Below are 23,987 nucleotides of genomic sequence, written 5' to 3' on the forward strand. Positions count from 1 at the left end.
GTTTAACTGCTGAAAGAAACCATAGATGACACAAACGAATGGAAACACATCTTATGCTCGGGGTAGGGGGAGGAAATCAATATTGTGAAAATGACCATACTGCCCAAAGCAATCTATAGATTCAATGCAATTCCTATGAAAATACCATCATCATTCTTCACAGAACTAGAAAAAAAAATCCTAAAATTCATATGGAACCTGCATAGCCAAAGCAATATGAAGCAAAAAAGAACAAGGCTGGAGGCATCACATCACCCGACTTCGAACTATACTACAAGGTTATCATTACCAAAACAGCATGGTACTTGTGTAAAAATAGGCATATAGACCAATGGAACAGAATAGAGAACTCAGAAATAAAGCCAAATACTTATAGACAACTGATCTTTGACAAAGCAAACAAAAACATAAAGTGGGGAAAGGACAACCTATTCAACAAATGGTGCTGGGATAATTGGCAAGCCACATCTAGGATAATGAAACTGGATCCTCATCTCTTACCTTATACAAAAACCAACTCAAGATAGATCAACGACTTAAATCTAAGGCCTGAAACCATAAAAATTCTAGAAGACAACATCAGAAAAACCCGTCTAGATACTGGCTTAGGCAAAGAATTCATGACCAAGAACCCAAAGCAAAAGCAACCAAAACAAAAATAAATAAATGGGACATAATTAAACCAAAAAGCTTCTGCACAGCAAAAGAAAGAATCAGCAGAGTAAATAGATAACCCATAGAGTAGGAGAAAATATTCACAAAGCATGCATCTGAGACAGGACTAATATCCAGAATCTACAAGGAACTCAAACGAATCAACAAGAAAAGAAATAAATAATCTCATCAAAAAGTGGGCAAAGAACATGAATAAATAATTCTCAAGAAAGATATATGAACAGCCAACAAATATATGAAAACATGCTCAGCGTCACTAATTATCAGGGAAATGCAACTTAAAATTACAATGAGATACCACCTTACTTCTGCAAGAATGGCCATAATATGAAAAAGACACTTGCATATGCATGTTTATAGCCACAAAATTCATAATTGCAAAAATATGGAACCAACATACCTGCCCATCAACCAATGAGTGGATAAAGAAAATGTGGTAGATATACACCATGGAATGTGGTGTATATACACTCAGCCATAAAAAGAAATGAAGTAATGTATGTCGCACCAACTTGGACAGAGCTGGAGGTCATTTTTCTAAGTGAAGTAACCCTAAGGAATGAAAAACCAAATAATGTATGTTCTCACTTATAAGTAGGAGCTAAACTGTGAGAATGCAAAGGCTTAAAATGATATCGTGGGCTTTGGAGACTTGCGGGGAAGGATGGGAGGGGGGTGAGAGATAAAAGACTACACATTGGGTACAGTGTACACTGCTCAGGTGACAGGTGCACCAAAATCTCAGAAATCAGCACTAAAGAGCTTATCACTGTAACCAAAAACCACCTGTTCACCAAAAGCTACTGAAATTTTAAAAAGAGATAAAATAAAAATGCATAGTTTAAAAATGTAGATAGCATTCATATGGTTCAAAACTCCAAAATTATAAAAGAATACAGAGTATCCCTCCCACTCCTGCCTCCCAGAAACCCAATTCTCATCCTCCATGATCTGCACATTAAAGGCTTCCTCATTCATTTTTATGACCCTGGATATAGGGCCATAAAATGGCCTGTGGGAATGTTCCATAATTTATTTAATCAGTGTCTTAGTGAGGGACATTAAGATTACTTCTAATTCTTTGCCACAATAAATAACCGTATACAATCATAATTTCCTACATGTGTGTACATAGCTGAAGAATAAATTCTTTAAAATGGGATTGACACCTCAAAGGGTATAGATACTTATACTTTTGATAGTTATTGCCAAATTGCCATCCAAGGGTAATAGAAACATTTATATTCTCAATTTTTAGACCTTTGTAAATTTCATAGATGAAAAATGTCATTGGAGTGCAGTTTTTTATTTCTCTTACTATGAATGAGGTGAGTATATTTTGATATATTTTAGAACAATTTACATTTCTTTGTATGAACTACTTAAATGTTCTTACTTTCGTGTCTTCATTTGTACCTCAGTTTCCTCATAGGGTTGTTGTAAAGATAAAATCATTCATATGCAGAAATATCAAGAACAGTGCCTAGAACATAATAAGCACCATGTAAGTGGTTACTCTTATTGCCATCATCATCATTTGTTTATATCCTTTACCAATTTTTCTACTGGGTTGTTGATCTGTCTTCCTGTTTTTTGTAGAAATTACTGAAATGTAACAAGGGTGGCCACGTATCACACATCTCAGTTTGTCTGAGAAAGTCCCAATATATGCCTATTGTTTTAGCATAATAATTAATAATGCCGCTGTGCACTTTCAAATGGTAGTGATTTGAAAGATATGGTCACTTTCAAATGGTAGTGATTTCAATGAGGTAAAGTAAATTAAAACTGCATCTGGAATCAAAAAAAAGACAAATACATAGAAACAGAGAGTAGAATGGTATTTACTAGAGGTGGGGGTTGGGGACACACAAAGGGGATGGGGAAATGGAGGTAAAAGGGTACAAAGTTGTAGTTGTATATAGGATGAATAAGTCTAGAGAATAAGATTAAAGATCTAATGCATAGCATGAGGACTACAGTTAATAGTATTGCATTGCATGCTGGAAATTTGCTGAGAGAATAGATTTCAGGTGCTTTTACCACACACACAAAGGCGGAAAGGTAACTATGTGCGAAGATGTGTATATTAATTTGCTTGACTGCAGTAACCATTCCACTGTGTATATCAAAACATCATGTGGTCAGGAATAACAAGTCAACCCTGTAATCCCATTGCTTTAGGGAAGGCAAGGCAGGGAGGATCCCTTGAGACCAGAAGTTCAAGACCAGCCTGGGCAACATAATGGGACCCCCATCTCTAAAAAGGAAAAAAATTAATTAGCCAGGTATAGTGGCATGCACCTGTGGTCCTAGCTACTCAAGAGGCTGAGGGAAGAGGATCACTTCAGCCCAGGAGTTTGAGGTTACAGTGAGCTATGATTGCGCTACTATACTCCAGCCTGGGCAACACATTAACGCCCTATCTCTAAAAAGAAACTTTAAAAAAAATAATTCAGTATATATAATTTTAAAAAAAGAAATATCATGTTTATTAAAATATTATGGTAGTAAATTTTGATCTGGCTTTTCATAAAACATTTATTCTAATTATCTTACAAAAAATTTTGGGGAGAGATAACAGTCAACTTTAGGAATTATATGGTGATTACTTCATACTTTGACAAATAAAACCTTGTAATTTCAGCGCTAATACGGGAATATGTTCTACCTTCAGGAAAAGAAAAAAAATGGGAAGTCAGTGACAAACTATTAAAATATAAAGAGAGACTGGTGTACATTTAATAAAAGAAGTGTAAATTTAGCTTCCTGCATTTAGAAAAATTTCACTTTTTCTGGCCCCTTAGAAACAATTAACATCTATACTATTTATTCACATTTGTACTTTTTTAACTTTTTGAAACACTTTCAGTCTATAATTTCTTTTTATTCACACAACTTTGTGAGGTAGGAATGGTAAGTTGTCATCATCTGACAGCTGAGGAAACCAAGGAACCTAGCAGATAGCAGATCACTTCTAGTCACAGAGAAAGCTAGCGAACACTGCTTCCTGATTACCTAATTCTCTTCCAGAATGTCTCAGCACTAGCCACCCCTGTGCAATAAAAAAATAGAACTCGCCACTGCATTCCAGCCTGGGTGACAGAGCGAGACTCCATCTCAAAAAAAAAAAAAAAAAAAAAAAAAAATAGAACTCGCTTCAGCTAGTTCAGATAGAAAAGGCATCCCAGATCTCCACAAGGACCAGAGAGGCAGACTTGCAGACTACGCAGCCCAGATCCCCACATAAGTTGACCCAGCAATTACTCTGGGAAAGACCCATTGCCCCTATTATTTGGCTTATAAAGCAAATGTTAGACATGGAAGGTAGACCCTCAGGCTTGGTGATCCTAAAAGAACTACATCTCCACTCTCCCTCAACAGGCCAAAAGATTCCCTGTAGCTTCTACTTCGTCATTTTGCTCTCTTCCAAATAGATACTTCATTCAGAGACTATGATTAGCAGAGTCTAGGTCACTTCTCTGAGCCCGCATTCAGAATGTAAGAAATCTCCCAAGGTAAAAATGATGTTTGAAAGGACTGAGTAGCCTCAACATAGCAAGGTACATCTCATAAAGCTTTCTCAAAATCAATGTGAGTCATAGAATTACTGGTTTGGGGACTGAAAGGGATCTTTCCAATTGCCAGTATTTTATAAATTTTAGGCCATGATTCATTAGAGGGCCATAAAATCAACATAGTGCACCCTATAGTTTTAAAAAACAAAAAATAGAATGGAAAATACCACCATGCACTGCATTAGTGAAGATAAGTATTGCTTGGTGAAACTTTTGTCCTCATTATCTATGTGGGTATATATTCATATGTGTATATTTAGTATATGTCTAAGTATATTTAGTATATTTAGTATATGTCTAAGTGTCCTGTGCCCCCAGGTAAAATGTATTCCTTACTAGAGTCACGGTAAAAAAAAAAAAAAAATTGAAAAACACTAGTCAAATCCAACCTCTTCATTTTACAATTGACAGAGGATAAAAAAGGCTCAGAGAACCTTGCTCTGTTGGTTAATGCAAAGCTGGAATTAGGACACAGAAAATTTTAGTCCTACATTTCACTGTAAGGACATTATCTATCACTTAGAAGAAGCGTATTTCTTTTTTATGTAAATCTATTCCTACATTAGCCCTGTTATGATTATCAAATATATTTCATTAATTAGTATATTGCAAAATAGTATGTTTTACAATTGTATTTTGAGGTAAGCCTTAATTAATGATTGTCACTTGGTTAACACCAGTCTATTAACTTTTGAAAGATAACAAATCTGCGTGTTATTTTGAATACTTTTAATGTTCGCAGTTAAATTATGAATTGCAGGGAAGTCATTGATTGACATAATAGTGAAAGACATACATTTTTAAAGAAAATAACCCTATTTTTAATAAATAGGATTTTTAAGTTGTAATCTGCCATATTGAATAGAAATATATCACTAAAAATATTTTTCTTGTTAGTTCTCCACTGTTTGTTTCTATCAAAACATTAAATATGGAATTTTCCAAAGAAAGTTTCTATGATTTGAAATAAAATATGAAAAACAAAAGGCTTAACAGTTTCTCAATAATGTGCTCAATTAATGATACATCTACTTTTTAAAATTCTGAATATAACAAATCATTTAAACTTCATGGATATTTTTATATTCATGGGTAAGAATTTTGCAAATAGTGGTAAATATTTTCAAAATAACATAGATTTTACTTTTCCAGTCCTCATTTTAACTGAATTCCTAAACATTCTATTTCTAAATAGTCATGAACCACGGATTTGTCCAGCTTGGAATACAGCCGTATCTTCAATAATAAAGCTGATCAAGTCTTTTTGCACAACTGACATACACTGTTGTTTTAACATTTTTATGTTTTAGAAACAGAAGTTTAATATTAATACTTTTATTTTGCAACATTAAAATCTGTTTTTATGATTTTTATAATAAAGAGGGCCAAAGCAAAGTAGATAATACCAAGTCACTGAAGAATAAAAATAAATAATGCTTTAGATCATTCAAAGAAGCTCAGTTTTTTGTTTTTCTTTTTTTTCTTTTTTTTGTTTGAGACAGGGTCTCACTCTGTCACCCAGGCTCGAGTACAGCGGCACAATCATGGCTCACTGCAGCCTCAACCTTCTGGTCTCAAGCGATACTCCCACCTCAGGCTCCCAAGTAGCTGGAACTACAGTTGTGCACCACAACACCCTGCTAATTTTTGTATTTTATGTAGAGATAGGGTTTCGCTCTGTTGCCCAGGCTGGTCTTGAACTTCTGGGCTCAAGTGATCCTCCCAACTCAGCCTCCCAAAGTGCCTGGATTACAGGTGTGAGTCACCACATTTGGCCAAGAACCCCAATTTCTATTATGTAGCCTTCTCTCTTCTACAGGAATCCTCAAGAGGGTCAGAATGAAATGTTCAACACTTTTACAAAGTACACCCAGAATCTACTGGTTAACTCAGTGCCTCATCCCAGATTTTGATATGGATTTTTAAGTTTACTTTTCATCACCCATTAATTTTTTCAAACTCCCACTGAGAATAGAACATATTTTATTATCGCAATATATTGACCCTTTACATCCTTTGTAGGAATATGTGTTACTTATAAAAATATAACTGTAAACAAAGATGACAAGGTATTTTTCTCACCAAAAACATTTTTTCTGTACTGAGTGCTTCTTGAACACAGGAAGCTTACCAAATGTGAAAGGAATTAGGTGCAGACCGGTTAGGTAAGGCAAAGAATGAGGATGAGAAATTTACTTATCAGGGGTTTAGAGCAGTCATTAGAAAAGCCTCTTCTTCCCAGACTGGTTTGTCCTGCTCAGTGAAGAGTGTTTTATTCCAATATCCTCTTTCCCTAACAGGCATTTAAAATAATGAGAGAATTTTTTAAAAACAAGATATTTACAGTAAATAAAAACCTGTCACCACACGGGGGGGAAAGTTGCTGACATTTTCCTGGGCATAGGATATGCTCATTGAATATTGCACCAAGCCTGCTCCCTTCAGTGAATCCATTTTATCAGCAATTAGGACAGTTGTTTCCCTTAAATGGAGAATTCCATTACAATTCCTCAGCAACCTTAACAGATAGAAAGCTTTTTGTAATATTACTAACTACACAGGAGGAAAGTAGTTATAAACTCCCTTTTCTACTGTGGTAGATAGTCAGTTGAAAAAAATTGCCTTAAAATGTTTCTCAGGACATGTTGGCCTATCCCTCATTTGAATTTATGCATCTTTAAAATAAAATCTGCGCCTAGTGTGGTGGCTCACACCTGTAATCCCAGCACTTTGGGAGGCTGAAGTGGGTGGATCACCTGAGGTCGGGAGTTTGAGACCAGCCTGACCAACATGGAGAAATCCCGTCTCTACCATAAATACAGAATTAGCCAGGCATGGTGGTACATGCCTGTAATCCCAGCCACTCGGGAGGTTGAGGCAGGAGAATCGTTTGAACCCAGGAGGTGGAGGTTGCAGTGAGCCAAGAATGCGCCACTGCACTCCAGCCTGGGCAACAAGAGCAAAAGTCCATCTCAAAATAAAATAAAATAAAATAAAATCTGGCTGTCCAGTTGTTATTTCTTCAGTTGCTTCTCAAAAAGTGAGAAGTCAAAAAGTAATTTTAAAAGGTAGGACTCTTCAATCTGCTTGAACAATGACAACTAGATAGTCTTAAATAAGTTCCTTTTATTTTTTTTACATGAGTATTTTAAGTTAAATATTATACCTATAAGAATAGCTAGTTATGAAACAGCAGGAAATTCCCCATATTTATTAAAAATAGACATGTTTTGAAAATCTCATTAATGACTTTGTAAATTGTAATACCTACCTTTGGTAAGCGTGCAGTGAAATAAACAACCACAGGTACTACTGGACATGGCATAGACTGCTACTATCATTCAGAAAAGGCAATTTCACAATATACATCAAAACCCTAACATGTTTGACCCTTTGCTTCAGAAATTGAACTTTTAGGAGTTTAGACTGATGGAATGTATAATTAAAAAAATGGACAAACACTTGTGTGCAAATGTGTTTGTCATGACATTATTTGTAATACAGAAAAGCTGGAGAAAACAAATATACAATAACTGGGAATTGGTTAATGAAATAATAGGCTGTTCATACAATAGATTGCCACATAGGCATCAAGAAATATCCCGTTTGAAATCAGTATATACAAAGAAAAAATGTTAACAGTTGTTATCTCTCAGTCCAGATGACTTATTTTCTTTACTCTTTTCTGTACTTTCCAAATTTCCTTCAGTGAACATCTTCATTTAAGAGGACTTAAAATTTCATTTGCTAGTAGTATGCTGAAAAGTTCTATATTTTTAAGAAAAAAAAAAACTAGTTCTGCACAAGTGAAATTTAATGCTCTTTCTACTATCATTGTATCTTTCGAATATTTGCACCATTATTTGCCTTCCATATAAATTAAAATATGGAAAGAGCCAAAAGAGATATGTCATTCAAGCTCCCCTTTCTTCCCAAATGAAATTCCCCCAAACAAGACCACCACATTCCCAATTTATTAGGCACTTCCGTGTAACTTCTCTTCATAATTATAATGAGTTCTTTTGAAGTTTACATGTCCCTATCTCTGTGTTTGACCTGTCTCTCCACTGTGCTGAAGGGACACATCTTCCGCCTTTAAATTCCATCAATCTCCCTTCACCTCGCGCTTCTCCTGCGCCTAGACAGTGTGTATAATTCTTTGCTCTTCATCGTATTCAATATAAAGAAGATAGCATATAAAAGTTACATAACGCAAGCTTTATTCGTTAGAAAATCATCAAAATGTTCCCATTGCAATCATTTCCGTAGACTGTCACGTAACCAACACCTGCAATGGGGAAGTGGTCCACAATCCTACACAATTCATTAGGGGCTCTCAGTCTATTGAATCTCTGACACTCCAGCAGTCTCGGTGCCACTTCAGGAGCCAATGCAGTCTACCTCTCTCCGGAGAGCAGTGTTCCACCTTAATGGGACAGAAGTCAACAATCACGTTCCTCAAAAGAAGGAAAAGAAGTGGCGGAGGGTGAACAGGTTGCCAAACCCACTTAGATACACTCCGCATAGGCTAATTGTCCAAATTAAAAGGCAGGAGGTTACCTGAGCCGACCATAAAAGCTCAGAGTGCTGAGGCGAATAAGGTCAGGGCAGGCTGCTTATTAACACCGTGGTCACTACAAAAGTTCTTGAGGGCATCTGCTGTGAGTTTTCCATCGTTACTTGTTGTCCTCCTGCATCTCCTGTTGCTTTTCTTGGCCCTCTCCATTTCGCATTTTCTATGTCCTTTGCCTAGCAGCAGTACTGCAGGCATTAACCATTGTCGACCTGAGAATTAAATTAGCATTTGGTAGCCAGACCACTCTCCTTGAGCCTTAGAAAGCTTGTGTGCTTGAGTTCCCTGAAGTGTAACGTCATCTCAAAGCTCACGTAACTAAAGGGAACCTATATGTGACAAGGTGCAGCGGAGGTTCAAGCAGAGTACCTCGGCCGCATCGCAACAGATTATAAAGCGTAGGGGGTGAAAATAATGGAAGACATCAGAAAGCCGGGCTGTAAAAAAGCCCAAATAAGCAAACTGAGACGCGCACGCGCGTTGCTCACAGCTCCTCTCCCGAGGCCGGGCCACAGCGCCTGCGCACAGAATCCGGGGAGGGTGGGGGGAGAGATGAGCACCCAGGCCTAGCGCTCCCACTGCCTCAGCCTCCCTACCCCCGCAAGCTCCGCCTCCTCCAGCTGCTCGCCTTCCCAAACAACCGGGTTCGCCGCCGGCGCTTTCTGCCCATTGGCCCTTAGTCTTTTCCGTTTCCGCCCAGCCCTCAAAATCCACCAATCAGCTTGCACTTTTGGGTGAGCGTCCACCTCCTAGGCTGTCGCTCCGGCTCCTCTGCCTCCTCCGGCTGCTGCCTCCGCTGCTCCCTCCTCCTACCCCACCTCCTCTATCAGGGGAGCGTCTGCGGGGGCTTGAGGGGCGGCGGCGGCGGCTGCGATATGGAGCCAGGGGCCGGAGGGCGAAGTACTGCTCGTGGGCAGAGGGCCGGGCCCCCGAACACTCCGCCGCCCCGGGAGCAGGAGCGGAAACTGGAACAGGAGAAGCTCTCCGGTGTGGTGAAAAGCGTCCACCGGCGGCTCCGCAAGAAGTACCGAGAAGGTAAACAGCGCGCTGAGCGAGGGGGGAAGGGGAGGCCTTATCAACCCCAACCCCTTGTCACCTCTTCCCTCCTCCAAAGAGGCCACCATTAAAACCTAAGGGATCTGCACGTCCCCCAAGCCGCTGCTGCTCTCACGGGCCTGGTCTGAGCCCCCTAGTCCGCATCAGACGCGCTCCTCCCCGCCCCCTTTTCTTCGAGGGCCCTTCGGGAGAGTTCTAGGCCTGTAAAGGAATTGAGTCCCCACCCCCTCCAAGCCCCTGTCCTCAGCCGGGGTGCTGAGGTTGTTGTCACGATACACACAAACACATACACGCTCACGGAGGACGTGGGGGTCGCTTTTTCCAAGAGACGCCAAGGTAAAACAAGACAGGTAAAATCCCTTTGTAAAAGATGGAAAGAAACCTGAGTTGTCCCTCCTTTATGCTTGACCTGCCAGCTGTCCATCTGCTTCCTCATCAGACTCCCTTCCTAGTACTTCATTCCTACAACCATGCAGAGCCTTCCTCGCGTTGGCTTCCAGGGCTGCGAAGTCAGCAGGCCTTTGAGCTGACTGGACTTAACATTATTAAAAGGGGGACGGGCTACACCCGTGGCCCCCAGTCCCGTTTCTTAAATACTTGGTCTTACTGTTTATTTAGACGGGTGAGGAAGAGATCTGGACAGGTTCTGAAAATACCGTTTAGATTGGAAGCCCCCTGAAGACACGTGCGGATGAAGCCCACCTTCGGCTTCCATGGATGGGGTTCCGGTGAGAACCTCCTCTATGGAAGCTCATAGGGGAAGAAGCCTTAGTGGCTTTTGCCTGTACCTGAAGAGTGTTTATAGTTAGAGTCTACAGTTATCCTTGATATCTTTAAATATAGGCTTTTGTACACAGCTATTTTATAAGATTTTGACAGTGAAAATTCTGTGTTTTCATAGGCTCAGGACAGAGACTTCTCCTAAGTACCGAAATGAAGAAAGCTTTCCACTGGTTCTCATTTTAGCTTAATTGCAAACTGAAAAGTCAGCAGTCTTCTGGTGTTAGTCTTATACTTAGTTAATAATTTAGGATTAGAAGGAAAATTATGGCAGTGAAGGAACACAGACGGGTGAGATCATGTTACTGTTGATTTTTACACACGTTTCAACTACTCTAGAAAGTTAAAACTAAGTATCCTTTGTTCTTTTGAATGTAGTTGATATGTTTAGTTTTTCAAACTTTAAAGGTTTCTTTCCTTAGCAAATCAAGCTTAGCTTTTAATAGAGGCTGCTTAAATAATCATCCCCAAATGCGGCTTGTAGTTATTGTTTAACAGATAACAATAGAAAGAATCTTATCAGACCTACTTAAGAGGTTGAAATATGTTTTTTTGAAAGAATGCTACCCAAACCCACAATTTAGTCAATAAAATGAGTAGTTACCATAGCAACAACTGCATCATTCTTGATATTCAAAGAATGCTCTTACATAATGGCATTCACTGTAGATTTCATGTTATTTGGAGAAATTAGGAAATAAATGGACACACTTTCCTGCAATTTGCCCTGCTATTTTGTACAAATTTAAGTGCATCTTTTTAAAGAGAGAAATGACTAGCATAGAATTCCATTTCTATTTTTACCTTTTAATAATTTCATTATTCATAAATGAATAAGTTCCACTCAAATTAACACACTAATGTGTCATCTCTTCAAGTGCTGTTTATATGTGCTTAGTTCCCACACGTTTAAACATGTTTTAAGCCTGAATATTAACCACAGGAACCCTTGTTTATAATGAGAATTGGAAGTTACCAGATCTAGAATAGATACATGGAGTTCGTAAGTGAATGATCTAGTATGCTTCTGGGGAGTTAATGTCCTGGCAGTTTAAACATTTGAATGAGACTGTTCTTTAGGCGTTTTAATACCCTGAATTTCACTAGTGATCTAGACTTCTCTAGGCTTTGCTCGAATGATATACAAAGCCCCATCAGTGAATTAGCAGAATAAGTGATCCTAATGAGCATGTTCCTTCTGCCTTTATTTCTGACATATAGGCTAAATATTAGTGGTAAAAAAGCCATCTGTGAAAAACACTGCGCACATAATAATACTACGGAAATAATTTTTAGTGTTTTACTTTGAGGACTTAGTATTGTGGTAATAGTCCCTAATCTGTAAACATATTTTACAAGTTCATTTGCAAGTCAGCTGTTATCATAATCTGAAGCGTGCTTAAGTGCTAGATCAGTCTGCAGAGGCCTATTGAATCAGTAACATACCTGAACTATAGCACCAATAACTATGGAAACTGTACTCCTTTTATCACAGTTTCTCTACCAGCAAATGCAGTGAAAATTCCAGCTTAGGATCTTGGAGTTTTAGACTAGAAGGAACCTCTTAGCATTTAGCAATGATTCCCAAACATGGATGATCAGCAGATTCAACTGGGTGCCTCTTAGAAAATTCCTGTATTCTACCTCAGATCTATAGTTTAAGATCCCTATTATTAGGAATTAGAAATTGTCAGCCAGATTTTAGAGTGGTGATCTAATAGTTTCTTCATTTTACAGATGAGTGAGCTGAGTCCTAAAAAGATTAAAATAACTTTCTTGATGCTTTGGTAGTTCATTGTTAATACTATACATATTTTCTGGGAATAATACAGGTTCCCCATCCCCAACTCCAAACCTAGTGTTAGTGACTCCAAATGTTAGAATAGGAGGGAAAATGGGAAGCAGGAAGTGGTTCTAGAATTTGCATTAGGGGAAAAGATATAAATTGATGGGAATGGATGATCCATAGGCTAGGTATGATTAGCTGAGTTGGGGCTATATGAGGGGAGGGTTTTCTGGGGAGAGAGGGCAGGAAAGGAAATAAATTAGAGTGGAATAAGGAGACAAAACGGTCATTGAATATTAAGGACAGGAGTGAGGACTAGATAATGACCGGGAGGTTGGAGAACAGAGCCTTCTTTTCCCTTATCTCTGTTAGTGGAATTGAAAATAAAACAGGAAAAAGAATGAAAATAACTTTTGTTGTTCTTTTTTGCTGTGATAAAAAAAGATTTTTTTCCACTGTTCTCCATCCGTTTGCCCAACTGATGCTAGTTGATGATGATGAACAGGCTTGAGTTGGGGAAGGGTGGACAGGGTTGTAAAGAGTAGCAGGTAGGCTTAATGCACTCTTTTCGTTTACCATTTTTCACTGCCCACTTTACGGCCTGCCCTGTGTCACCACTTAAGAGACTCTGCCAGTTTGTCTAAAGGTAAAGTGAGAACTAGAGATAAAGGTGTGTTCCAGGCAGCACTCATATCTGAAGCAGTTACTAAAATGAAATGATAGGGAGATGCCTAGCAGTGGTGATGCGAAGGAGTATTTCTGGTATCTGCCATTGATAGTTAAGAGTCAGTCTTTTAAAGTGAGGTTATATAAATGGAAATATGCTTGCACATATAGGTGTTTTCTGTCTTTGCCATACATAATTTTTAAAATTTGACCTCCATGTAAACCAAAAATATTTTAAATGTAAAAGAATTATATTATAGACAGCCTTTTAATAAAAAACTAGTTTTGCTTTTCAAACAGGGACTTCATTATTTAATCAGATGAGCCTGACAAATATGTATCACATCAAGAACTGAAGTAGAGCCACGTGTGTTTTTGGTTGTCTTTGTAGGATTTTTTTTCCATAATCGTATTCACATGAACCCGTTCCTATAATGATTGCTTTTATGCCTGGCATTTCTCTTTCTGAACTTAAAGCATTCATGTAAAAATTCCAAGAAAATGTAAAAGGCTGCAGTTGTCAGGAGTAAAAGTACACTTTTAATTCCATTTCGTTTTTATTTTTTTTAACCTATCTTATTAATATCTTTGGGACATTTTATCAAATTATTCAATTCTTTAATTTACTTGTTCTGCATACCAAACAGATTTAAAACAGTTTATCACATAAACACCTGCAGCTTATAAATCAATCACAAAAAAATAAAAGTATGTTCTAAACGGTTAAAACAGGTATTCTTAAGGTCATGGAATTAGGGGGTGATCTTAACAGGTGAATTAGAATAGCAGTGTAGGATAAGCTGAAAAATATATTTGTGATTGACTATTCTGCAGCAAACACTTAAAATGAGAATTGTGGGGGAAGGGGAAAAACCTTTGTATTAGAATAATTTTAAACCAAAAAGTCTAAAAATAAAAGAATGAATGTAATGTTGGTGTTTTTCCAGAAACAAAGTTTTAAATTTGTTTTAAAAATTAGAATGAGACTCCTTTTAATTGAACTTTTCTTATTTTTTTTTCTCAGTGGACTTTAAACATAGCTGCTTTAAAATTTTGACCAATTCCAAGACCTTAAGAAACTTTGAACAGATTCTTTTCTCAAGTGAGGTTTTGCTGTTTTCTTTTTATGTTGTTCTTATACTTATTCTGATACAGAATCAGAAAGCTTTTTGTGATAGAATATTTGCCTGATCAGTGAAATAAATAAGGTGAAGATTGTCCGCAGAAAATCCTGTTAAGTTTGCACTAGGAGAGTTTGAACTGCCATTCCCAGTAGAAGAAAAAATAATGAAAAGAGTTCAGTAATCAGTAATACTAAAAGATAAAGGGACCATTTATATAGTCAGTTCAATGAAGTACATGTAGGTATACAATGCACATTAGTATTTAGCTGTTTGATTTTGTTATTATTAGTGTTCTTTGTGACAGGTTATCGTTTTAGGGGCTTTTTGCAGTTGAAAAGATACACTAGAAGCCAAAAGCATTGGTGCAGATTCCTTGTTTAATGGAAAATAAACCCACAAACATAGCGGTTCTTAGCCTTGGTTCCACATCAGTATCATCTTTGGAACTTTGTGGAACACAGACATCTGTATATTTAAAAGCTCCCAGAGTACACAGTGGACAAAGAGGTTGAGAAACACAGCTGTTGTAGTAGGAGGAATCTAGGAGAAAGGAGGCTTTTATACTAACCTGATCCAAAGTTAATAATAGCTTAAATAACAATAGTGATGATGAAAATAGAAGAAGACAGACTTTGAAGATCAGAATAGGCAGTTTTAGTGAAAATAAAGAAGGGTCAAAGATGATGCCAATATTTCTTTCCTGGGAAAATGTAGATAGCTATTAGCATACGCTTTGGAAATGGTAGGGGTTGGGGGCAAGAGGAACAGGGTAATCAGGCAGATTGGCTTGTTATAGGGATAATGGTAATGATTTAGTTTGCAGTGTATCCTTTGGAAGTTTAGAATTTGGAAGCCTTCTGTGGAGGTTGAAGCTTTGAGGCAAGTAAACTGCACAGTGGGGTTATAATATAGAACTGAGGACAGATCCTTGGAAGACACCAGTAGTTAAGAGTTTGGAAGAATAAAGTGGAACCATCACAGAACACAGGGAGTACACCCAGGGTTCGGGTGTCTGCTGTGCTGGGTACCAACACTGTAGTAGAACTATATCTGCCGTCATTTATGCATCATTTACAGTAGAGTGAAGGTGATCATAGTGACAGCCTAAAGTCCTCAAGAAAAGGTAAAATAATGTTTACTATAATATTGCTTAAGAAAATATTGATTTGCTTTGATTTTCAAAGAGTCCCAGTCTTTCAGAATCAAATCAGTATTTTCAGTTGGTTTTGGTGCATTTGTTTTCTTTAATAAGTATATATCATGTTTGCAGCTTTAGAGCATCTAAGGCAATGGTTCTTAAAATGTTAGTGGACTCCAGGATCTTCCAGTGAACTTTTTAAAATGCTGATTCTTAGGTCCCCAGAAACCAATTTGGTGGATCTGAGATTTGGGGCCCAGGAATCTGCATATTTAATGTCCCTCATGTGATTCTAATTCAGGTGATCATTAGAACACTTTCTGAGAAAACATTGAACTAAGATTTTTCTGTTGCAAAGAAAAGCAGAGTACTTTACTAAAGGATGTGCTTGTCCTGGGAGTTCAAATTGTTTTTCACATTCATTCCTTACTCATGTGTGCTTATGAAATACTTATTTCTGTCATAAAAATACAGTATACAGAGTAAAACATCAGTTGAGAGAACTGAATGAGTTAATGATTTTTCAGTAATAGGTAGTCTCGCTACACCTCTGTGTAAAGAGCTACTTGTTTTTAAGGCGCACATTAAGAAGTTAGCTTTAAATTTCTGCATTGATAGTTTTGACACATTTTTATATTAGTTTTCCGTCTTTTGGGAGCCATTTCTATACTGTCTAAATAAGTCAGGCACATTTGTCACATAGTTCCTGTTGTAATCATCCCTTCTTGCAGTATTCTTGTAAATTTCCTAGAGCAATCTCATACATTGTCCACATTTGACAATTAAGTTGAGACTTTCTTGTTTTATCATACAGCACTTTTGGAGCTCCCCTTTTTACTAGTCCTGGCTAATTAGCAAAAGCAACAGTATCCCTACCCTCTTCAAGTAATGAAAATAATAGTAGAGGCGTTAACCGTAGCTATTCTGTCTTTATGTCTTCAGGGTAGCATTAAGGATTGGATGACTCCTGGGCATTATCCCTGCCCCTCTTCCTTCCGCCACCGATTCAAGTAAAATTTTCTCAAATGTTCCTCTTTAAATCAGAAGTAATGATGTTCTGGAAGTTTAGCAGCATAATGTTTTCAACTTTAAATGTAGAGGATTGTGGCTTAGAGTCAGATCTTCAGGCCTCTTTTGAAATGACCTCTTCGTGGTTGGTCTTTTAGGCCTGTTTATTATAGTGTAAACTCTTGAAACAAAGATCTGGGTTTTTATTAATCATCACAACCCCATCCCCACAAACACAGTTGTGTACAGCACCTAGCACAGAATCCTACATAAGGTCCCTACATAAGTACCCCTCTTACCTTGTGCTTCCATAGCATGATTGTGCCTACCTTTATAGTGTTAATAACTTACCAATTCATTTGTCTGTTTTATCTGCTAAACTTAGTTCCTTGAGTAAAACTCTGCCTTTTATCTCTGTAGCCTTAGTACACAGCACCAGACCTTGTAGATTTAAGGCACACACACAAAAGAAGCTAATATAAATATTTCCAGATAGTTGAGTTTTATCTTTTTATATTCATAAGTTTAAAATTTTACTTGTGGATACCCATCTTTTCTAATTTATGCTCATGTCTTCTTAAATCGAGTATATTAGATTAATTTTACTTTTTTAAATGGTCCAAGTTATTCTGAATAGCATTCTATTTTTCTATAAATATAATGGTAAATATATCCTTACAGTCATTATGGTACCGTTATTTGTTCTCATAAGGATGTTGTAGTGGGTATAATGTATGTCTCTCTGTATGTTGGTAATAAAAATGGTAATAGTGAGCTGGGCATGGTGGCTCATGCCTGTAATCCCAGACCTTGGGAGGCTGAGGTGGGTGGATCACGAGGTCAAGAGAGAATGAGACCATCCTGGCTAACACGGTGAAACCCCGTCTCAACTAAAAATACAAAAAATTAGGTAGGTGTGGTGGCACGTGCCTGTAGTCCCAGCTACTTGGGAGGCAGAGGTAGGAGAATCTCTTGAACCTGGAAGGTGGAGGATGCAGTGAGCCGAGATCATACCACTGCACTCCAGGGGTGACAGAACGAGACTCCATTCTGAAAAAAGAAAAAAAAAAGTAATAGTTTTGTGTATTTATTTATATTTACAGATAAAAATTTTGCAACCCCAGTATATCAGTCTCTTAAATTTGAAGTGAAATTTATACTGTTTATAAAATCTAACATCTGACAACCACTAAACTATACTGATTTATTGTGCTTTAAGTGTAAATACACTAATACCCATTGCTGCGGTTATTTTAGAATAGATGGTTAATCTTCATACATTTAGAGCAGCATGTGAGTATCCATTTCCATTTATATAGAAATTAGGATAAGACTTTTTAATTGAACATATGAAAATCAAGTTCCAAAAGGCTGTTCATAAATCCTTTTGTTTGAAAGTTGAACTGAGCAAGTACTCTGTGTGGTCATAGACCCATCTGTGAAGTTCACTTTCACAAGGGAATAACATGTTGGTGACATGGGTTATGTTTTTTCTTGATTTCTTTCCATCTCCCTTATAGGATGTGTTCAGAGACTTGCATTTTGGAGTATTTTTATCATTGATATGTTTATAATAAAAGGCTATTCCAAGAACAGAAGATATACCATGAGCCAATGTTTGTAGATATTAAGTTCAATTCATGCATTTTTTTTTAATTAAATTGGACTCTTAAGGTTGTCCCAACCCCCTTGCTCTCTATATTATTTTGCCAGGCTTTTAAACTCACAACCTTGCTATACACCGTTGGTTTTAAGCCATAGCTACCCGTTGGATTCATCTGGGGAATGTTAAAATAAATGACCAGTTGCCACTCCAGACCAGTTAAATGAAACTTCTGGGTGATTCCAATGTGCAACCAGAATTGGCAGCCAGAGTTGAGAACCATTGCCAGAAATCTAACAAATAATGCAGTTGCACAGACTAAATAACTGCATTTGACTGACAAAAGACCATTTGTTTGTGGTTAGTAGAGTCTGTGTACTTTCCTCTATTGCAAAGCTCTGCTCATATCCATAAAAGTTCATGAATTAAAAACTTATGAAGAGAAGCAGAGTTTGTGGTTAGGAGCATGACTTTAGCTTTTGACTACCAGGTTTGTTGTGTAACCTTGGAAAAGTTACTTAATCTCTCTATTTCAGTTTCCTCATCTATAAAGTAAAATATATATCTCAATGGATTGGTATTGTAATTAAATGAGTTAATATTTGAAAAGCACTTAAAACGACATTTGGCATATAGGAAACACACTAAGCTTGTAAAATGCAGAAATTTAAAAATAACAGCTCTTTTATCTGTAGCTATACTGCTTCAATGCATTTAAGGACTATGACATTAAAGATTGAATGACTCCTGGAATTTTTACCTAGACTGTTCTGTAGTTTTCTCAGTATTAAAATGACTTTATCTTTTTCTTTTTTTTTTTTTTTTTGGTCCCTTTTGCTGTTTGTGTTTCTAAGTTTTTATATGAAAAGTCCAACATTTTTAGCATGTCAGATTATTGGTGGTATTTTCTTCCCACATTAGAGAAGTGACTATTCATAACATGTTGGCTATAAGATGCAGGTTTTCAAACTTTGTGTTTTCTGGTTACTTTTTGGTTCTTAATTACCGAACACCTTGGATGTTTTTTATCCCACTTTTAGATGTGTCACTGTATCAGGTACTCAAGTGCTGAGAAGATTGGTCTGTGTATGGCTTAACTATGTGAGACAATCTGAATTCCGAACATTTTGTTTTAATGCCTTGAAGTGGTAGCTGAACTTGTTTGCACTTAGTCATGATTTTCTTTGCTTACCTTGTGTTAGAGAAAATGACCCTTAAAGGTACTTTGAACTTGAATTTGGTAGTCTGTTCATCTACAGATAAGGCATCTTAGGTCCCGTATTTGGCAATATGCCTAAGTCAGAATCAAATTGTTCTGAATTTCTAAAAGTTTAAGACTTTTGATACTCTTTTTTTTTTTTTTTTTTTGCTTTTGTAGAGAATTTGATGGCCCTCAAATTTAATGAAATATAATTTTAATTTTGTAACATATACCATGCTTGTGGCACATCATTTTAAAAAAATTTTATTGAGGTATGATTCATATACAGTGAATTATGTCTATTTAAAGTATATAATTCCATAAGTTTTGACAATGCATGCATCTCTGTAAAACCATTACCACAATAAGATATAGAACATTTTCATCACTGCCAAAATTTCCTCATACTTCTTTGCAATCAGTCTCTCTGTATCCTCTCAGTCCCACATGTCTTTTCACTATAGATTCACTTCCATTTATTTTCATTTGTTAGCTATTGTGAGTAATGCTGCAATGAGTATAGGATTGCAGATATCTCTTTGACATACTGATTTCGTTTCCTTTGGATAAATACCCAGAAGTGGGACTGCTGAATCATATAGTAGTTTTAGGAACCTCCATACTGTTTTGGCTGTACTAATTTACATACCCAACATAAGTATACAGGATTCACTTTTCTTCACATTCTCTCCAACCCTTGTTATCTCTGGTCTTTTTGACAATAGCCATCCTAACAGATGGGAGGTAGTATCTCATTGTGGTTTTAATTTGCATTTTCCTGATGATTAGTTATGTTGAGCACCCTTTTATATACCCATTGGCCATTTTTTGTGTTGTCTTTCGAAAAATATCTATTCAGGTCATTGCCCATTTTTTTTGTCAGATTATTTGTTTTTTTGCTATTCAGTTGTATGAGGTTTTTTAATCTTTTGGCTATTAACCCCTTATCAGGTATATGGTTTGTAAATATATTCTTATCTTAAAATGGCATCACGTGTATACTTGCTAACTTTCTTATTTTTTGTGCTTTGTATGTTTTAAAAAGGAGAATTAGGATAGAGTTATTGAGAAAAAATAATATTTTTATATACATCAGGTGTATAAAAATCAAGTGGTTCTGGCATGTAAAAATGCATGAACCTTAGCACCACCTATTCATTTTTTTCACATATAAGTAATTATGTATTTGGTAGTGTTACTGTTGATTTCTCCTTGAGCTAATAAATTTTTCAAAAAGATCTGTGTACTGTTATTAAAGAACTTAATGAATATGACTGGACTGTCAGCTGCAGTTTTTTCTTTTGACAATAACACAAAATGGAAAAGCCTTTTTTAATAAACTTAAAACAATGGTCTCTAGAAAAATGACGTTGAATTTATTGCTTTTCTGACCTTGGAACTCTTACTTTGAAAACAGTAACTATTTTGAAAATTTAAATTGTGCTTTTGAGTCACTACTACTTGCTGACAGCCATCAACTGTAGTTTGAATTTTATCTTAGAAACTAATTTGATTTGTTTATACTTTTGGCATTTATTTTTTGAGCATGATGAAAATTTAAATATTTTGTCCTCCATTGACTGAGCATCCTAATTAACTTCTCTAATTTATACAAATTATAAATCACAAGTAGTCTTTGCTTTTCCATTTATACTTTCTATTGGGAAAATCACACCTGGTTTTAATAGACATGTATAAATGAGTGACAAAGTATGATAAGGATGGCAAATGGGGGAGGTGTAAGATGATAAAGTGGGAGGCAGATAAACCGTCTTGAAGAAAATATGAATTCAGTTACATTTTGAAGGAAAAAAATGCTGTAGCAGATGGCAAGAGAGAGGTTAATTCATAAAGAAAGAATAGTATCAACTCTAAATAAATAGTGTAGGGATTCCATTGGTTCACTTGAGTTTGAAACTCTTTTAGAGCTGCACTTCTGGATGTTATGTAGAGCAAAAATACTTTTAAATTCATTTCCTTCTACTTGTTTTTTTACAAAGGCAGTTGCAGTGTAATAATATCTTAATCCCAGCACTTTGGGAGGCCGAGACGGGCGGATCACGAGGTCAGGAGATCGAGACCATCGTGGCTAACACGGTGAAACCCCGTCTCTACTAAAAATACAAAAAAACTAGCCGGGCGAGGTGGCGGGCGCCTGTAGTCCCAGCTACTCGGGAGGCTGAGGCAGGAGAATGGCGTAAACCCGGGAGGCGGAGCTTGCAGTGAGCTGAGATCCGGCCACTGCACTCCAGCCCGGGCTACAGAGCAAGACTCCGTCTCAAAAAAAAAAAATAAAAAATAAATAATAATAATAATAATAATATCTTAATCACAAAGTTATTAAAAATGAAACCCTTTTTAAATTAATGAATGTGCTATTCTTTCCTAGTTGTCGCTGTCTTTTTATTAGTAGCTCTTAATTTATTTTTTAGTTGTGACATATGTTTTTGAAGGTGAGTTTAGTCAATGCAGTAGTTACGGTATTATCTTGATGTAAGATTCAGAATAATTTGGTTCATTGATTATATTGAACTTGGTTTTGCAACTTTAAGTTGGCATCACTCATGTTTAAAATTATGAATTTGTTTTTTAAATGGGTGTTTAAAAAAATTTAAATGTTATGGGATAACAATAAATAGAAGTCAATGTGACCGTTTTCTAGAATTTTGTAAGACAATTTAAGCTGTAGAGCATGTATTTTTAAATTGTGCTTTCTAGAAATAATTTGTGAATTCCCTGTAGTTGGTCAAAGTAAAATGTATGTACTCCATTGCAGATTTTGTTCTCCATGCCTCCCTTTCCCCTTGTACCTGTCTGTCTTTCTCTTTCCCTCACTTTTACTTTAAAACACATGTATTTTTTTCTAGAACGCTTATAAGAAATTGGTAAGAAAATGGGTTATTAATCACAACAATTTTGAGTCATTCACAGATGCCATTATATTAAAATAAATCACAAGGCTAATTATTAATTCATTGAGAGTTCTGATTGAACTTGAAGACCTAAATGTTTCTTATACTATGTTGACTAGACCTTTCATGCAAACTTCAAGAACTTCTAGCTCCGGATTTACCTTTTAATAATGAAAAAATATTGTCCTTTTAAATAGTATATCTTTTAATTATTAGTTGACCTAATAACTAAGTGATAACAAATCCTTAAAATTGAGTTTTAATATTTATATATGTAGTTTGAGTTGGTAGAGGAGTTTTAAATATGTATACTGGGGACTGGGGGACCCTAATTTTTTTGGATTTTAGAACCTGAATCATAGATTACTTTGAAAAACTTTGCTCAAAATTGAAATACCATTATTTTAAATACTATAAAAACAAAAAAAGGGCTATTATGAAAATGCTTATCTCATTCTGTTTTAATAATTTCGTTTATTTTTAAAATTACCTTAAGCTTTCAGAGATATTTTGGGAAGTGGAATTTTCTCATAACTAAAGGCCAGCTATGTTTTTTGTTCAATTTTGTAACCACCAGACTTTTAACAAAATGTATACACAGTAGTCAGAGTTTGAAACATTTTTGTTTTATAAATAATATGAAATAAAAGTTTTGGGTCCAGGATGCCTTACGTAGCATATAGGGAACATATCAGGTTCATATCTCTTTTATAGCATTTACCACATTTTCTTTACATGTCTTCTCCCCTTTTTTTTGATACCAATGCCTGCTCATTAACTTTAATTATTTTCTGTAGCATTTAATATAGAGTATTTTTTAAAGAAAATCTGTTCAAAGAAGGAAAAGTATATACAATTGCATCATCTACTGTCAGTTATATATTTAAGTATACTTCACTGTATGAATCACATCAGTTTTCAGTGTCAACACACTTTGTGAGAGTCTGCAGACTCTTCAGTGTTAATGAAAACATTAAATTGAAGTTGTCTGTGGTTAATCTGAGTTGCATTAGCCTACCAAGTTTGAATTCTTCCTTAGAACTTCAGTTAGGTAGATAGCCATAAAATTTCATAAAGTAGTATTTCAGGGAATTGTGTTGAGTATGAAAAACTCGAGGTCTTCTAAAAAGTTGTAGGGTAGTAGGTTTCTGTATATTTTCAGTTCTTTGCATCTTATAGCTAGTAGAATAATTATAGAGTAAATTGAGTTTCAAAGTATATAGTGACATGGCAGGGACTCTTAAGAATTTGTAACACTTTTGTTGCCTCACATTGCACACCCTTTGTCCTCACCCATGGTAGATAGACACTTTGAGCTCAGAGTCAGCAGCCCTTACATAGACCCACTTTAAATGAGTGCTGCTTTTTTGTGTTCTGCCTTTCTCCCACACTGCTGGAGCCCACTGAGATTGTCCCCTTATTCAGTGGCTAAGTGCAGACTAGCAGTGCAGATTGTTAATAATTCTCAGTTAATACGGGATAAGAACTTAGAGATAAATGCCGTGGCCTCCCGTTCTTTAGATGCACAATTCTGGACACATTCAGTATGCTTCTCAGTTTGCCAACAGCAGCAAACTCAGTAATTCATCCTTGTATTAGTTTTTTCTCCTTGCCATCTTTCTGTTCACTTCCTTACTCATATTTCCTAGGATTCTCACCCAAATAAACTACATGGACCCAGTTCTTTGTCTTAAGTTGTACTTTTTTTTTTTTTTTTTTTTTTTGATACAGAGTTTAGCTCTTGTCGCCTAGGTTGGAGTGCAATGGTGTTATCTCGGCTTACTGCAACCTCCGCCTCCCAGGTTCAAGCAATTCTCCTGCCTCAGCCTTCCGAATAGTTGGGATTACAGGCATGCACCACCACACCCGCCTAATTATGTATTTTTT

General features: G+C 36.5%; 1 protein-coding gene across 1 annotated transcript in view; it reads left to right on the plus strand.

The window, feature by feature from the left end:
• BMT2 (base methyltransferase of 25S rRNA 2 homolog) overlaps window positions 1–23,987 on the plus strand; it is an 876,684-nt gene that overhangs the window by 749,225 nt on the left and 103,472 nt on the right. The window contains exon 2 of the mRNA XM_050782647.1: window positions 9,594–9,861. Within this exon, the coding sequence (XP_050638604.1) occupies window positions 9,702–9,861 (160 nt within the window). The 5' untranslated portion in view covers window positions 9,594–9,701. The remainder of the gene's footprint in view (window positions 1–9,593; window positions 9,862–23,987) is intronic.

The sequence above is a fragment of the Macaca thibetana genome, chromosome 3 (genome assembly GCF_024542745.1).
Source record: "Macaca thibetana thibetana isolate TM-01 chromosome 3, ASM2454274v1, whole genome shotgun sequence".
Taxonomy (NCBI): Eukaryota; Metazoa; Chordata; class Mammalia; order Primates; family Cercopithecidae; genus Macaca; species Macaca thibetana.